This window comes from Bactrocera oleae, chromosome 2, assembly GCF_042242935.1.
Source record: "Bactrocera oleae isolate idBacOlea1 chromosome 2, idBacOlea1, whole genome shotgun sequence".
NCBI classification, from domain to species: Eukaryota; Metazoa; Arthropoda; class Insecta; order Diptera; family Tephritidae; genus Bactrocera; species Bactrocera oleae.
In genome coordinates this window covers 72,107,204-72,125,275 of record NC_091536.1, presented here as the reverse complement: position 1 = coordinate 72,125,275, position 18,072 = coordinate 72,107,204, and the positions used below count along the sequence as shown (strand labels likewise).

At 35.7% G+C, this 18,072-nt stretch overlaps 4 protein-coding genes across 4 annotated transcripts; all 4 read left to right on the top strand.

Moving 5' to 3' along the window:
* Positions 1-1,162: 1,162 nt before the first annotated feature.
* Positions 1,163-2,100, top strand: LOC106617747 (uncharacterized). The gene is made up of 2 exons (XM_014235134.3): positions 1,163-1,267; positions 1,344-2,100. The coding sequence occupies exons 1-2, from the start codon at positions 1,253-1,255 to the stop codon at positions 1,965-1,967; spliced, it is 639 nt and encodes a 212-aa protein (XP_014090609.1). The 5' UTR covers positions 1,163-1,252; the 3' UTR covers positions 1,968-2,100.
* Positions 2,101-9,402: 7,302 nt separating this feature from the next.
* LOC106617746 (uncharacterized) lies at positions 9,403-10,377 on the top strand. Its single transcript, XM_014235133.3, has 2 exons — positions 9,403-9,432; positions 9,491-10,377. The coding sequence occupies exons 1-2, from the start codon at positions 9,418-9,420 to the stop codon at positions 10,247-10,249; spliced, it is 774 nt and encodes a 257-aa protein (XP_014090608.2). The 5' UTR covers positions 9,403-9,417; the 3' UTR covers positions 10,250-10,377.
* A 2,727-nt stretch (positions 10,378-13,104) lies between these two features.
* Positions 13,105-14,246, top strand: LOC106617741 (uncharacterized). The gene is made up of 2 exons (XM_014235127.3): positions 13,105-13,159; positions 13,237-14,246. The coding sequence occupies exons 1-2, from the start codon at positions 13,145-13,147 to the stop codon at positions 14,044-14,046; spliced, it is 825 nt and encodes a 274-aa protein (XP_014090602.2). The 5' UTR covers positions 13,105-13,144; the 3' UTR covers positions 14,047-14,246.
* Positions 14,247-16,588: 2,342 nt separating this feature from the next.
* Positions 16,589-17,654, top strand: LOC106617740 (uncharacterized). Its single transcript, XM_014235126.3, has 2 exons — positions 16,589-16,673; positions 16,742-17,654. Exons 1-2 carry the CDS (start codon positions 16,659-16,661, stop codon positions 17,528-17,530), a joined length of 804 nt encoding a protein of 267 aa, XP_014090601.2. The 5' UTR covers positions 16,589-16,658; the 3' UTR covers positions 17,531-17,654.
* The last annotated feature ends 418 nt before the right edge of the window (positions 17,655-18,072 follow it).

Sequence of the window (18,072 nt, the reverse complement as noted above, 5' to 3'; positions counted from 1 at the left end):
TTAGCCTTCTAAATATTTTTAACGAAAAAAGCTAATTTTTCTTAGAAAATTAATTTCTCACAAAATATTATAAACAATTAAGGAAGGACAAATTGACCGATATTATATAAATAGAAACTGTAGGCTAGAACAGTTTTGATCCGACTTGGACAAATTTTGGTCATAAGGTGGCACACCTCAAGATCACTATTCGTGGCTTTCTCGGGTTTAACACTTCGTGTCCGTTCCCATGACAGTCGGGTCTACGTAACCGGAACGGACCCGGGTTTATTCCGGCAGAGGACTGTCAACTCGGCAGAATTCTGCCGCTACAACAACAACAGCACTATTCGTGTAAAGTTATATCCGGAAACATTGATTGGTTCTCGATTTGTTTACTGTAAAGTGGCGGAATTTAAAGTTGTGTTATATGGGAAGTAGGCGTGGTTTTTGTCTAATTTCACCCACTTTCGGACTATAATTTAGAAATTTCAGGTTAATATTACCCTACTTGTATATATGGGTTTTCACCTTAATGTGGGTGGTGCCACGGCCATCGTCCAAATCCTCCTATAAAGCTCTTTCGTACCATCTCTGGTGTAAAATTTTATGTCTGTGACGCATTTAAATTTAGTTTTTAACAAAACCGTTGGCAGGGTTATAATGCAAATGCAACTATATTACAGGGTGGGTAGAGACACAAAAAATATTTGACCTGAGTCAGTTCAGTTGCTCTGGGAGCGTTTACAGCAAGATTTCTAAATTCCTATAATAGAGGCTTCAGATACCGTCTGATATACTACTAAACACCTACAAATGAACTATAATTTTCCTCCAGGGTCATTTAGTTAAATAAATTTTTGTCACTTCATGCGTATAACTGTGCGATCAAAGATTATTTTGAATTTGCATTGTAAACTTTCTATGAAAAAATGTTAATCTTCTCCTTTGACAAAGAGAATCAAGCTATTTTAGGTATACTTAAATCAGCAATTTGGTGGTAAGTTGGTCATTGGAAATCTCCGTGCCACCAACGGCGCTACTTGTGTATCTGTTTTACACAGGTTGAATCGCAATGTCGAATCACTGCTATGACGTCGATCGAGATAACGCTTGTTAAGAGCCTGAAGCTACTTCAACGCTGGTATTCGACATCGTCGACAGCTTGTTGCATTGCAGAGCTAAATGGTATAAAGATCGCGACGCGAACGAAAACTAATCATAATCAACTCGACACTCTTTCAAAACTGTACTAACTGCTGCAAACCTGAAGATGCGTACATTTGTGGTAAGTGGACCAAGGATAATTTCAAAAAGGATTATATTCAATAAACATCATTTCTAATTTTCAATTTCAATTTTAGGTTTTGTGCTTTGTTGCCGTCGCTTCGGCTCAATACAGCTATCCCCAGCAAGGCGCTCTCGATCTCTCCGCTCCTAATGGTGCCGCTCAACTCTCCCAACCCATTCAGCCTGTGAATGAGTACAACAAGGAGTTCTACAGCTACTCGGCACCTGAACATGAATTCGACGATGCTGGCGATGCAGGTCAACTTAGTAGCTCGCTGAAGAAGAACTTGCGTGTTGTCTTCATCAAGGGACCCGAAAACAACGGACTCGAGAATGCTGCTTTGCAATTGGCTAAATCAGCTGGTGATGAACGCACCGCCATCTATGTGCTCAGCAAACAGGCTGATATCGGCGATTTGGCAAACAAATTGAACTCGATCAATCACCAAAGTGCTCACAAACCCGAAGTACACTTCGTTAAGTACCGCACCCCAGCTGATGCGGAGAATGCCCAACGCGCCATTCAATCACAATACGACTCATTGCCCGGTCCATCCACCAGCAACAATGGCGGTGCTGCACCAGTACTGAACTTTGCATCCCAAGCACCAGTTGCTCCAGCCCCAGCGCCAGTGGCACCAGCCAACTCGTACATTCCACCACAAGCGTCGTATTTGCCACCCGGCAGAAGAGTCTAAACTTTGATTCTCTCGATTTGATTGTTGATTAGTTTTAAAGAAATGTTTGTTACTTAGCTTAAAAAATACTAGAACAATTTCCTGTTCAATACAGAAAATATAAACATAAAGAAACCGAATTACAAAATGTAAAGCCAAGTTGTTTAATACTTAAACTTAATTGTGACACCGAATATAAAAGTGTGAAAGTTTTGTGGCTCTCTTACATCTCCTCGAACGGAGCTGATCCTGGTGACAAATCAATTCGAATCGAAAGCTGAACAGTGGCGAATAAAATGTTTAGAGTCCAGTTAGAACTCCTACAATAGTGGCTAAATGAACTTGGCGCTCCACTCTGTGGAAGTATTCGTTGTTGACAAACTTCACAAGACTTTAAGATCTGCAGAGGCCTGCAGGCACAATAAGGATGAAGACAGAAAGAGACAGAATTTTCTTTTTCATTAAACATAAAGTGATCTAGTGATCGGACAAGTTTTTTTTGAATATTTTATCTTAATTTATGCAAAAACATTTAGACAATCTATTCCGAACCAGCAACGGCAACAGAAGGGGCTCTAGACATTCATAATATCGTAATTTCTTTGTTAAATGAGAATACAAATTATCGCACTCCAAATTTAAATGTTTACTTCAAACAGAATATAACCTGTAGGATCTCGGATATATGTATATCTAATCAATGTTATTTCACAAGCATTTACTAAAACTATCGGAGGATTATTTTATACTTCTACTTATAACAACTACAATAAGTCAATTCCTTGAAGCAACCCTTTCCTTCGCAAAATCAGCGTTATTGAAAGTGTTCAAAACCGTGACCAATCACATATGTACATTTCGTGTGGTTATGTCTCCACATTCGTAAAAACATATTAGCATAATTACTTCTTTCTCATAAATAATCTCTAAAAAGCATTAAATTCGTAAAACGTGTCGGAGTGCGCCGCCATATATAAAACAGAAAACTTTAAGCTGCCGCTTTCGTTTGATCTTCGGGGTAGACATTGTTAAAAGGGGCTTAGAGCTTTACTAAAACTTCCCAACACATTGTCAGCTAAAAATGGTGAAACGTCAGTTTATGATGGTTTTTTTAAGCGTTGCTAAGGCGACACATAAAACAGCCCCCGCGACAATAAAAACTGAAAATAGTATACACACACACACATTGACACATTACGCTTAGATTGCTATGAATTGTGGTGTGAGCTTTTGGAATGCGCTAATATTTGTCGTTGATATGTTATTACGTTGTTTTTCTTATTTTTTTTTTTTCTTTTTAAACGAGAAATTCCAACGCACTCATAAAAATGCAAATCAAAGCGAATGATACAAAAGCACGCAGCCACTATGTATCATTTATGTATATATGTGTGAGTGCGTAAAAAAATGAGGGCCTAAAATATTATGCACAGCAACATGCAATAAAGCGCTCTCGGAGCTTCTGCAGAAAAACAGCATCGGTAAATTAAATAAATAAGTTAAATTTTACGGCTATATGTTAATTTTTTCTCTTTAAATATGAAAACATAAAATCTAGTGATGAGAAAAGTGATCGATAAAAGTCGAAAAAATTTACAACAGGAACTATATATGCATATATATGCTTAACTAAATTCCATGCTCACTCAAAGGATCTTCTAAATGTTATGATGTCAGACGAAAAATACCACTAGCTGTCCAAAGTTTCTGCTCTTGCTCCAAGTTAGCGCTAGAGGCGTCATTTATAGGTGCCGACGTGTCACCGTAATAATTTATACTAGTTTGATTATTACAAACATATTTTTTTGAGCCTTAATGGAACCCTGTATTGAGCGAGGATGAAATATATGATCCAAACATTCGCTAAGAAACTGTTTGATTATTTCCTTCAAGATCACGGTTCCGCCGTTGAGCGTTAAGTGGATATCCATTTTTTATGCCAACTCCTCGAATTCCTATGACTATTTATCGTGGTTGTAAGTCTGTAAATAGTTTTCAAAGGATCAATCCTTTACTCGGACCTGTGTTTTGTGCTAGTTCATCGTCAAGTGATATTTCAACAGATAAAATGTGGATATAGTAAGCTATGCCTGAAAGTTTAACACCATTTTACTATTATTCATGAAAAGGTCAATAATTCTACAGACTGTCTGAGCCAATAGTGTTTTCTATAGCCTTTCGTGCTTGTTCATACTCTACAAACTTTTTCTAGAAAGTTATACTTCCGCTGTGAAGGTTCTATCCGAGTTTGAAGAAATAAACGAGTGCTAGAAGTTGAGTTTCTATTGAAGTTCATTTTAGGAACATCACGATTCGTTTTTAGATTTTTTGTCGCATCCATCGATCTTTTTGAGTTATAGTTTGCCACTATAACCGGGCTTATGTTATGATACTCTTGCAACATGTTGCATAGAGTATAATAGTTTTGTTCACCTAACGGTTGTTTGTATCACCTGAAATCCGGGTGACTGTCTGTTCGTCCGTCCGTCTGTATGTGAACAATGTGAAAATGGGTGGAATCGGGTGACAACCCCGCCCACTCCCCATATAACGGTACTGTTAAAAACTACTAAAAGCACGATAAATCCAGCACTAAATACACCAGAGTCATTTAATTTTAACTCTGGGATGGTATAAGATGATTTTATAGAAACCACGTTCAAAATTAGATAGTGGGCGTGGTACTGCCCACTTTTAGGTGAAAACCCATATCTGGAGATCTGCTTAACCGATTTCAACCAAATTTGGTACATAACATTCTTCTCATATTTCTATGTTATAATGCGAAAATGGGTGAAATCGAATTACAACCGCGCCTATTTCCACTTTCCACTATGCAAATCAAGGAAACAATGACTGTATAGGAGTAAAACTTAGTGCAAATAACATGCTTAAAGTGTGCCAGCTTGTGACCAATAATTTTCTAAATCGAACCAAAACTGTTCAAGCCCCTAGGTACTGAATATGTAGCCCCAGTGCCTATAGTTGACTTTTTACCGAAAATATCGGTCAATGTGTACGATATATAATATAATTAAAATTCATATAATAAAATATTGTAAATAAATGAAACTTTCGATAATATTATGTCTTTGTGTCAAAAATTGGTTAAATCCGATCAATACTTCCCTAAATATAAAATTTTACCAACAACTGAAGTATTTTCCCGAGCTTTGATCCTTGCGAATTGCGAGAGGATAAAATGTTCGGTTACACCCGAACTTAAAACTTCCATACTTGTTACTTTATGTTACTAAGCCGATCAGGGCTGTTATTACGGTGATCTAATCCTGTTCCGATTTCAGATATGAAAAATTTAATTTAGTATCTAGAATATTTATCATATATAGTCGTTTAAATACACCTACTAATCAATATCGTTTCTAATTACTTGCCTTATGATCTTAGCGGAAGAAAGTCTATTTCAACTGTTTTATAGTAAATCAAACATTATACAAAGGATTTTACACGAATTGATAAAAGCAAATATTCTTTTAGCTTACAATTTGTATGAATTTTAGGTACAACTGATAATTTAGGTTAAAGAAAAAAAGAAAGCATGATCGATAAAATTTCCGTTATTCGTTAGCACTTTTATCAGCTAGAACTGAGTTTGCTTTTTGAACCTAATATTTTCATATTCATATTATAGACGCCGTCTACCTCCAAAAATAATTGCGGTTATAAGTACGGTGAATGTCGATCAATTTCAATAATCGATAATAGCATATTAATAATTGTACATATCGATGATCATTTTCCTCCACTAATAAATATAAATCCGCTTTTGTACACTCCAAATGTGGGTCAAACAAACAGATTCACCTAAGTTTGATTCCAACAATAAAAACTGCACTATTTTTATCCATCTACGCTTAATTGAATATTTATAAGCCATTAACGCAGCCAAGTGGTATACACGTGTGTGTTTGGTATCATGTGGGTAGATTTGTATGTGAAAATGACGCGCTCTTGTATATATGTTTAGTAATTTTTTTGATGTTGCTATATAGGCATAAATATGGGCAATGAATATACTTGGCGTTAAATTTAACATTTTTGTTGTTATTTTATTTGTGGCTTGACAGCCGTTGAACTCATAAAAAACCGCGGAGAAGAACTCATCCATATAAATGTTTATTTATGTTTGTGGCTATGAACATAATTTTAAACATTGTTATAGAAAGATTTATGCAAATGAAAATCAATTTTAAACGCTTGTCATAATACATAACATTTTGTATAAACAATTTTTGATTTTATCACTAGCGAATTGACAAATGTTTAACTACTTCCATTTGCCTTTGTTCAACTATTATAAATGTTTAAAAGCGTAGCTTGTTATGTAAATGTAGTTAGTGACTTTGTGATTTGTTCCGATTATAGAATCGTGCTACCAGAAAAAAAGAGTGTAACAAACTGGAATAATAATGTCAGCGTTGCCACTATTTTAAAAGTCAGTAACTACAAATATGTACGGGTAGGTGTCTTAAGTTTAGCTTTTTGTTTCACTGTGTGCGCTATAACCCTAGATTAAACGCTTAAAATATCTGACTCACGCTTAGATCAGGTAGCCGTGCAACGAACGTACCTATTAAGTATGGCCTCTAGCACGAGTATAGTAGCTATTTAGCAAACATAACAACATATCAACAACCAAATTTGCATTATGCATGACTACCAGCTACAAATCACAGGTAACTTGGTAGCTCGTCACTATGTTTGTTTATTATGTACTACTGAAATTTCTTGTATATTTTAGCAATCGCTAAAAGAGCTACACTAAGTTTTGCGAATTTGTATTTGTATTAAACAATTTATTACTTATTAAATTAAAATGATTGATGTAAAAATTCTAAAACTTAAACATTCATTGTCAAGGTATTCCAAGTTTTTGTTCAAGATGATACCATTCATACCATCTGCTCAAATTTGGACCCAACCTGGTCTATATAAACTGCGCACTCAAACTTAATCGATAAAAATATGTTTCCTATATTAGTACAACCTTTTTTTTATGTTTGTGTGAATTTTGATCTTTATATGTGAGTTGCAGTATGCGTTACTATGGAAAAAAGTTGAACAACGAGTTAGCTTGGGAATCTTTGTTTTAAATGGAATCATGTCTAAAAATGTTGCAGAAGTATTTTGGGGAGTCTAATTTATCACGAAAACAAGTATTTTAGTGACACAAATCATTCATTGAATATCGTCGTGAAATCATCGAAATCTTGCCTCATCAGAGTCGCCCACCTCTGTTAAGGACGATAACGAACAAGTTAAATAAATCGTAGTTGAAAATCGTTGTGTTGGAATCAGAGAGATAACATAAGATCTCAACATCTCTTATGGATCGCCTTATTCATTTTGGTTAATGTTTTGGGTATGAAGCGTGTCAGCGTGTTTTTCAAAATCGACGTTGAGTAATAGTCGCAATATATATGCTGACAACCTAACTGCGCACCCTGTATTCATAAAACTACTGGTACTTCCAAAAATAAGCGAAAACCGAAAAAACCAAACTTTTCTTATTACAAATGTATAGAAAATTTAATTAAACCTTGGCATACTTTTATTAGCTCAGGCTGATTTCGATCGGTCAATTTGGATGGCAGCTATAAATTATAGTGATCCGATCTGAACAAAAAGTTCGGAAATTGTAGCTATGTCTTAGATAATAGTGTCTGCCATAATTCTTAAACATATCTCGTCAAATGAAAAAGTTTTCCAAACAAGCACTTGATTCAGAGCGTTCAGTTTGTATATTAGTCCGATATCGGAGGGTTCCGACAAATGAGCAGCTCCTTGGTAAGGGAAATTTGCAAAATTTCAGAACTATATTTAAAAAACTTAGAAACTAGTTCGCGTATATACAGACGGACATGGCTAAATCGACTCAGATTGTCACGCTGATCATTTATTTATATACTTTAAAAGGTCTTCGACGTTTCATTTTGGGTGTTGCAAACACCGTGGCAAGCTTAATATGCCCTGTTCAGAGTATACAAATAATTTAACTAACATTTGAATTAAACTTTTTTTTTTTGTGTAATTTGAAAGACGAGGTCCCAACATCAGAATCAATAATTAAAGTTTTATTTTTAATCCTAACATCGGGATTAAAATATGAAAATCTAATTTTTAATCCCAACAACGGAATTAAATAATAAAAAAATTTTAATTAAAAAATTCGCAACCTTGTACTCGAAGCATCTGTAAGAAGCTCATTCTTAAGTATAAGTATATTATTGATCTAATGATGAAGCAACACTTACCTTGACGGAATATAAATATTTTCACAAAAGGATACAATAGCATACAATACCTGAAAAGGGGACAAACTGTTCAACATTATTCTCTTCAAAGGTAGTGTAAATAGATAACAGACCAAAAAACTTATTAATTTAAGCAACGAAAAAGAAATAAATAATCGTAGTGCCTTAACTCTAGAAGTCTCTATACTTCTCTAAAAACTATATGCATTATAAGAAAGGCAGAATGTGGAGCATGTGTTGATTATGACGAATTGTTGAGCATTGTCTTTGCGAATGTCCAGTTTTCAACCTTTTGTCTTATTAGCCTTAATTAATTGGTGTATTAGATTAAAAAGTAAATTTAATCCAGCGAGTTTTTGAATATTATCTAAATGTCACTCACTTAGGGGCACCATGAGCCTAACCAAATACAAAGTGAGTTAAAATCTTATCTTATACATATGTTCAAAGATACGACTGAAGCTACACCAGTGCTCCACTATCAATTACAAACTAAATATTTAATAATAAAAAGCCGTCACCCTCTGCACAAAGACCACATATACATATATATAATACAAAATATTGTAATAACCAAATGACCATCTTTGGAATTCGATTCACTAATTAGCATTTGTAAATAAAAATTTCTGTTTCTTCATTCATACAAATATTTTAAACAAATCCGCCCACCATTGTTGCATAAATTTGCACCCAGTTTAAGATGCAACTTATTCAACCGTATACATATTAATGAAGAGCTGTGATTTTTGTCAGTCAAAGTTATGGCGATGACTATGTCAAACCCAGCGCAACTAATTTAATGCCTAATTTGAATGGTTCCGTCTCTTGATGACGGCATTTGGGCGCACAACAAATTACAACACAATTAACAGTGCATAATTTAAAACACTGTGCGCCCTCTAAAGGCAGTTAGTATAAATAAATAAATATATATAGATATTAGTTTGAATAAATTTTGCGTATTTACACTCTGCATGGTTGTTTCAAAAGAATTTTGGAATTTTCTCTTTTTGTTTATAATTATATATTTTTGGCAATGTGAATCATAAAACCTTTATTGCAACTGAAAACTTTTGCATATGGTATTTTCCTACAATTTGGTTTTGATATATAAATGCCTGTAGAATCGTTGAAACCAGCAGAAAACACTAGACATTCAAACTGTAACAACCATCACAGAAATAAGCTACAAAATGCGTGTATTTTTGGTAAGAGATTTGAAAATAACAGCCGCAACAAAGTAATACTCATCTGCAATATTCACAGGTTTTGTGCTCCGTCGTCTCTGCGACATACGCTGCTAGTCTCGGCTACAATTATGGAATCAACAATGGTCCAGCGCTTGGTGGTAGTCTGAGCGGTGGTTTCATTAGTGGTCCAAGTTATGGTGGTCAAGCTCTAGGTGGTCCGAGTTATGGTGGTCTAAGCTATGGCGCACAAGCTCTTAGTGGTCCAAGCCACGGTGGACCTGCCGCTGCCGGTCCCAGCTTTGGCGGCTTTGCTCTTGCTGGCCCAATCTACAGCGCTCCCGCTGCTGCTGCCGCTCCCGTTGAGGTTAACAAGGAATTCTTCACCTACACAGCACCCGAGCATGAGTTCAGTGACATCGGTAATGCCGATGATATCATTAATACACTGAAGAAAAACTTGCGTGTTATCTTCATTAAGGGACCTGAAAACTCTGGACTCGAAAATGCCGCCATACAATTGGCTAAATCGGCTGGTGAAGAACGCACTGCCATCTATGTACTCAGCAAACAAGCTGATATCGGCGATTTGGCTAACAAATTACAGTCACTCAACCACCATAACGCCCACAAACCCGAAGTACACTTCGTCAAATATCGTACACCAGCCGATGCTGAGAATGCCAAGCAAGCTATTCAGTCACAATATGATGGTTTGGGTGGTAACACTAGCCGTTACAATGGTGGTGTTGCACCAGTGTTGGACTTCGCCTCGAAGACACCCGCACAAGTTGGTAGCGTAGAGAACACATACTTGCCACCAAACAAAGTGGTGTAAATATGCGTGTTGACTATTCGCCGTTTGGTTTGTTGAATATTATTTAGTTCGTAAAGTTCCTGTTAATTTGTTGTTAAATCTAACTAAATATACAAAAATAAATGTTTAGCTTAATAAGTCTCCTGTAACTAATTTGGATTTTTATTATTAATCGGTTTTCACCAACTTAATATACAAATTATTGTCTACCCCTTCACTATTTTATACGCTCAATTGAATTATGAACACATGACTCAAGTCTTCGGTAAATAAATATTAATATATAGAGAAATATGGCAATAGCCAAGAAGGTAATCGTAAGAAAAATCAGAACTTCATAAGAAATACAGAAGTGTTCGTAAGTAGCCTCATGTTAACTGCTGATGAACAACTGAATATTCGTTTGATATATTCTCGAAATATTGAAAAAAAATTTTAGTGAAATTGAATCAACGATCTATTTCATTTTCTTTTAATATACAAGGTGATATTGTGATAATAATCGGCTTTCTATAACAGACTGTATAGTGAATAGTTATTAAGTTCGTGTCAGCATTTAACACAATGCAACACATTATATCGGAGAAGATCCGTGAATTACTTTATAATTTAATTCTTTTAAAAAATAAACAGATAAAGGAATTCTGAACAATTTTTCTCGAAATAAATTTTAATAGTTAGTATAACTTCGTATTTTTTCGATGTTTTTGTGGTTCATGCTTGAAATAAATTATTCGTATCCTTAATATGATAACCGGTAGATGGCCTTAATTAAAATTTGACATATTTCGAATCGAAGATACTAATATATAACTTTCGAGTCGAAATCCCCTTTTAACAGTATTCACCATATGCATAATTTTATATATTAGAAAGATTTATTACCTAAGATGAAATACTTCAGGACGATAACTAATTTTGCAAGGCTTTCATTGTAAACAATTTAATAACGTTGAATTGACTCCATATAATAAAAAACTAAGAGAATCTTTAGGGAACACAGTACAGAACGCAGAATAATATATTTGGCGATTTATAATCAGCCATCTCAATAAAGGAAGATAAAGCGATCATTCTATGAGATACAAGTTTGTCGTTGAAAAAATGTTTTGGCTGTAGACTAACTAATGACTTTGGGCTGACAGTAAGTGCTCCACATATCGCTGCATTTCCTTGTGTTATATATTTGATTATATATATGAAAAAAGCTCACTCTTTTCTCAGCTAAACTCATTATAAACCCTTCACTTATGTATTAAATTGAATTTTTTATTTAGCATGGTTAAAATGATCCGATTTAGATCAAAATGCACAGTGTTGTTCGATAACTTGTGGTCATTCTTTTAGAAATATCGATGTGTGTGGATTGGCGTTGCACTGATGCAAGACAATTTTTCTCCTATTGACCAAAGCTGGCCGCTACTGGGCGATTGCTTCCTTCAGACAGTATAATTGTTGACAGTACAGGTCCGAATTAAATGTTTGACCGTAGGGGGGAAACTCATAGTAGATGATTCCCTGTTAATCCCACCAAAACATAGCAAAACCTTCCTGACTGTCAATCCTTGTTTGGCCACTGTTTTTCGCAGGCTCAGCGCGACTCGCTGAAGGAAATTCTGTCCATGAAGTTTCACTTGCGTTACCTTGCTTGACATGGTATGGTTTCAAACACTGTTTTGTGTAATTTTTAGCTCTAGGCCTTCCAGGGTGTTGTGCATTATTAAAATCAAAATTACACTGAACAGAAGCGACGAAACGAAATTTCGCGGTGTCAGGATCATAAACGCTAATCAGGTTTTCAAGCAAACTATCTGAGAAGTTTGTAGTATGGAATCATCACATACATCGCCAGATATTAGAAAAATAATGAATTACTTTTTACTGGAACTTTTTTTTTACTCATTTTGATCTTCCTGAGAATATTAAGGTTGAGATTCTTAATTCGGTCATGAGTTCAAAAAAATGTACCACTATGGGGATATAAAACTCGTAAATTTATATCTCGTACTCCAGCTCCAATGATGGAGCTATTACTTAGATACATAAGTTATTGCATTCACCACCACGCTCATATAGTTATACAAATTAATTAAACGATATCAAACTGACTTACAGATTATGTAAACTAACGAACTAAAACAACGCCTACACTGGATGATGATGCGTTCGCTACAATAGCCAATCGCTCGACCGATCGGCAGAGCAAGCCTTTTGTGGGCATATATATGGCATATATGAGCATCCAAGCCACAAATAAAAATAACTATTTAGTAATGGAATTAAATTATGAAAGCAATTACTTCATTATATGCATGCATTTGGCAGCAAATAATGTTCGAATTTTTACAACTGATATTTTATATATTATATTATTATATATAATAACATATTGGAGCAAACTTCGAAGATTTCTCTGCTTGTGATTTTGTTTTTGCAAGAAATATCCGCAAGCCAATCGAAATCGCCAAACTGAGTCACTCAAATTGCCCTCAACTGATTAGTGCCAAAATTAAATTGTTTCGCTTTCGATTCGCATTCGCACATTTGAGCAGTTACAATAAAATAATGCAAAAATTGCTGAATATATTTAATATTTATATTTTATATCTAAAGAAATATGCAAACTACTCGATTTTATCGCCGAAGACACGACCTTCAAAAGGTAGTCGCTCATGAGTGTATTTTTATTGCGATATTCGCATTCATTTTTTCATAATTTTTTTCAAATATTTCATAACTTTTCATTATACTTGAATTCAAATATTATATGAATACCATTTTTTTTTAAATTTTTACAAAAACATTCGCACTTTTGCACAGAAGTAAAATTTGTATAAATTTATCCACAATTTTGGAGAGATCAACAGTAATCTACTGAGTTGCAAACTGAAGCCACAACCAAACCTAAGCTACAATATGCGTGCCTTTATTGTAAGATAGCAAAGTTACTTGTATTTCGATTTCCGAGCCAAGCTAAACCTCACTTAACAATAATTTTATAATTCCAGATCCTATCCTCCGTCATCTCTGCGGCCTACGCTGCCAGTCTCGGCTACAACTATGAGATCAACAATGGTCCAGCGCTCGGTGGTGGATTAAGCCGTGGCCAAATTAGTGGTTCCAGCTATGGTGGTCAAGCTCTAGGCGGTCCCAGTTATGGTGGTCAAGCTCTAGGTGGTCCGAGTTATGGCGGTCAAGCTCTAGGTGGTCCAAGTTACGGCGGACAATCTCTTGGTGGTCCAAGTTTTGTTGGTCATGGTGCTGCTAGCCCAAGTTTCGGCAGCGTTGCACCCGCTGGTCCAAGCTACAGCGCACCCGTTGAGGTTAACAAGGAATTCTTCACCTATACTGCACCCGAACATGAATTCAATGACGCTGGTGATGCTGGTGATCTCACTAAATCGCTGAAGAAAAACTTGCGTGTTATCTTCATTAAGGGACCTGAAAACTCTGGACTCGAGAATGCCGCAATACAATTAGCTAAATCGGCTGGAGAAGAACGCACTGCCATCTATGTACTCAGCAAACAAGCTGATATCGGCGATTTGGCTAACAAATTGCAGTCACTGAACCACCAAAGCGCCCACAAACCCGAAGTACACTTCGTCAAGTATCGTACTCCAGCCGATGCTGAGAATGCAAAACAAGCTATTCAATCGCAATACGAAGGTTTAGGCGGTAACACTAGCAACCACAATGGTGGTGTTGCACCAGTGTTGGACTTCGCCTCGAAGGCCCCTGCAACTGTTGCTCAGCAATATGGTGGCTCAGCAGTCGGTGGTGTGGAGAACACCTACCTGCCACCAAACAAAGTCTAAATGCATAAACGATTTGTTAAATAAGTGCGACACGCCGATTCTGCCTCTAGTTAGGTTGTTGAATAGTTTTTAAGCAACTATGTTCCTTATTGATTACATATATATTTGCACGTAGTTAAGTGACCGCATAAAAATCATAAACCAAAAATATAAAATTAATTGTTATAATATGACTTTAAGTACAATACAATTCGAAATAACGACATTTTATTTGAATCGGAGATCAATCAGCGATCAATCGTTACTTACATACTTTTAGGCTGAACAAAATTTAATTTAGTGTTAACACAAAATCTATGAGTAACCGGTTGTCATATAAAAACGACCAAAGGCTGGTTGTAACAAAAAAACTGCCGTTTTATGAGGGATATTTTGAGCCGTTTTGAGAGATTGTACTTAATCTGTGATTCTCTAGTAAATTTTCAGTTTTGTAGATTATCGATTTTTTCTTATAAATAGTTCTTGATTAAAGATGAACAGAAAATAAGTGTAAACATGTCAAAATAATTTATAAGTACTATAGACAAGTCGACGTAGAAATCATCGAATGAGTTGTCTCTTATCCTCTTATAGTTTTCAAGATAAATATTTTCTGAAAGACTTTTGAACCTTCATGAATTGATTACTTCACAGTTTCTGAAATGATTAAATGTGTTGCGATGTTTAAAGAAAAACAATGCTGGAAGAAGTGTAATAAAGTAGCTACCATATACTTGAATAAAACTAAGAGAAACAGGAAAAATTTCACAGAGTCAGAGTAGAGCTTAGATGAATATGAGAGTGTAAAAAGGAAATCGCGGGTGGATTGGAGTCCGGATAGTATATAGGCAGATATACATGAGTACATGTATGAATTGTGGTAGAGATATATATTATATATATTTATATGCATAGGACTAGTTAAAGGAATGAGAATTTGAATATTAAAGGAATTGGAATACAGACAGTGAAATGGATGGGGTATAAATAATAAAGATATGATATTGAGAGCAATAAAAGGGTTTGGGATAGGGATGGGTATAGATATTCGAATAGTAAATGGGATAGGGATAGGGAAGGGAAAGTAAAAGAAAATAGAGTCTGAGTATTAAAAGGATTTGGGATAAGGACAGGGAATAGAAATGGGAATAGGAATAGGAATAGGAATAGGAATAGGAATAGGAATAGAAATAGGAATAGGAATAGGAATAGGAATAGGAATAGAAATTAAAATAGGAACGGGAATTGGAATAGAATTGGGAATAGGAATAGGAATAGGAACGGGAATTGGAATAGAAATAGGAACGGGAATTGGAATAAAAAAAGAAATAGGAATGAAAATTAGAGACAAGTATAAAGATATAGATATCTAAACTGTGGTACGAAACAAAAAAAATGTTTGATGCTGGATAATAATAAAAGTAGAAAATAAAAATAAGAACGAAGAAAAATAATATGTAAGGCATTAGACAGAGAAAACCTTTAATAAGGATTGAAATTAAATCAAATATAAAGAAGAATGTCTAACAGAAATTTATGGAGTGCAAGCAACCGAAAAAAACGTGATGATGAGGAAATTTCAAGTAAACGACATTGGAATTGATTACAGGGAGCACGATAGAAAAATTAAAGTTGTCGTACGATTTATTGTGAAAACTTTATTATTAGACCCTGTTGAAGTAGTCCCTAACAGTTTGATGGACTTGTCCCCATTACTTTTTTTTTTTTTACTTGAAAAATTTGTACATATTTGCTGAGAGTGTTAAGATAGGTCGCTACCTAGATCAACAAAGTTTTATTTTTTACAAATATCCTTCCTAGTAATACTTTTCCGCTCACTACATGCCCATGCCAACAGTCAAATACCCTCTAAGTCTCTGTGATCGTTTAAACTGTATTTATATACTGCGATTTAATCAAAAGGCAAACCAACAAAAAATTAAACAAGAGGTATTCAACAAACAAGGATGACATAATTTTAAACACAGACGTTTTCAAATTAATATATCGAATAAATTCTCCAACTCTACGCGCATAAATTAGCGATTTATTTTTCAATGCAATAGTGACCTGAAAACAATGTTTAAAATCATCTCATGTTTTGTTTTATTCATTAATGGCGTACATATATGCTTTGTTGCTGATAAATTTGTATAATCAAATCAGATGTCCAAAACTGAACTAAGTCAACTTATCTGCGAACGACTGATTAAAGCCAAATATGTATGGTTTCGCTTTAAAATTCATTCGGACGTGTAATAATTTACAGCGACGATCGTTCGATGAATATTTATAACGCTTCACGGGACTCGAAGCAAATAAAAATAATTCATATGGGCATCTATGCGACAGTTCGACACGGAGATGTGACCTTGAACAGATGGTTTTTTGATAACAGTTCAGTCAAATTTCGCATATTTCTTATCAAGTTTATTTACAGAATATTTAACGTTTATGTTTCGGTTATGCTGATTTTTGTATTTGATTTGTAAATAAGTTCAAAAATATTTCGTTGCATTTCAAAATATTTTCCATTTCTATTCGAAAACATTTTCGTATAAAATTCGCTTCAGTTTGGCTTAAACAAACAGAAAGCAACTGAGTTGCAAGCTAAAACGATACCAAACTACAAAATGCGTTCATTATTGGTGAGATAACTTCAAATAATACCAAAAAAAGTGGACATAAATAACATTCACTTTTCTCTCGTTTGCAGATCCTTTGCTCCGTCGTCTCTGCGGCCTACGCAGCCAGTCTCGGCTACAACTATGAGAGCAACAATGGTCCAGCGCTCAGTGCTGGATTAAGTGGCCCCAGCTTTGGTGGTCAAGCTTTGAGCGGCCCCAGTTATGGTGGCCCAGCCTTAAGTGTACCCAGTTATGGCGGACAAGGCGCTTCTGCTCCCAGCTATAGCGGCCCTTCGGCTGCTGGTCCAAGTTTCGGCGGCCTAGCACCAGCCGGCCCTAGTTACAACGCTCCTGCTGCTGCACCCGCTCCCGTTGAGGTTAACAAGGAATACTTCACCTACACAGCACCCGAACATGATTTCAATGATGCTGGTGATGCCGGTGATCACGCCAACTCATTGAAGAAAAACTTGCGCGTCATCTTCATTAAGGGACCTGAAAACTCTGGACTCGAGAATGCCGCCATACAATTGGCTAAATCGGCTGGAGAAGAACGCACTGCCATCTATGTACTCAGCAAACAAGCTGACATCGGTGATTTGGCTAACAAATTGCAGTCACTGAACCACCGTAATTCCAACAAACCCGAAGTGCATTTCGTCAAATACCGTACCCCAGCCGATGCTGAGAATGCAAAACAAGCTATTCAATCGCAATACGATGGTTTGGGCGGTAACACAAGCAGCCACAATGGTGGTGTTGCACCAGTGTTGGACTTCGCCTCGAAGGCGCCAGCTGCACCAGCTGCTCAGCAATATGGAGCCGCACCAGTTGGTGGCGTTGAAAATGCGTACTTGCCACCCAACAAGCGCGTGTAAATGAATGTGTTAGAAGAAGATGTTATAACTAATTTGTTAAATATTAATTAAGCTTTGATGTTCCTGTATAATTTTTGTATGCAAATAATTACCAAAAATAAAACAACAAATTTTTAAATTTAAATACTGTTAGGTTTCCTTGTTATTCATCTAATATCATCTCGAGTTTTCGAATTGGTCACCTCTTTGATAATTTCATAAGTACTTAAACCTCAGCGCTTGTGTTATCATATTTGTTGGTGTTCTAGCTAATGATATAAATAATTGTATAAAGATATCAAAAGAACATGCTGAACATAGCGTTCTTAAACACGTGAGCTCATACCCGATTCCCCGAAATTCCATGAGTTTGGCTTCGTACTGCTACCGTATCCACTATATTCTCGGGATCTGGTCTTCTGCAACTTTTTCTATGAGATGTGTATAAATAAAATACCGATTTCGTGAAAAGTTGTGTTGCAGACAAGAAGAAGTCCGTTCTGACATCCGGATACAAGACATTGGTTATGATCGTTTCTGTTCAGATTTAGTGATAGATAGAT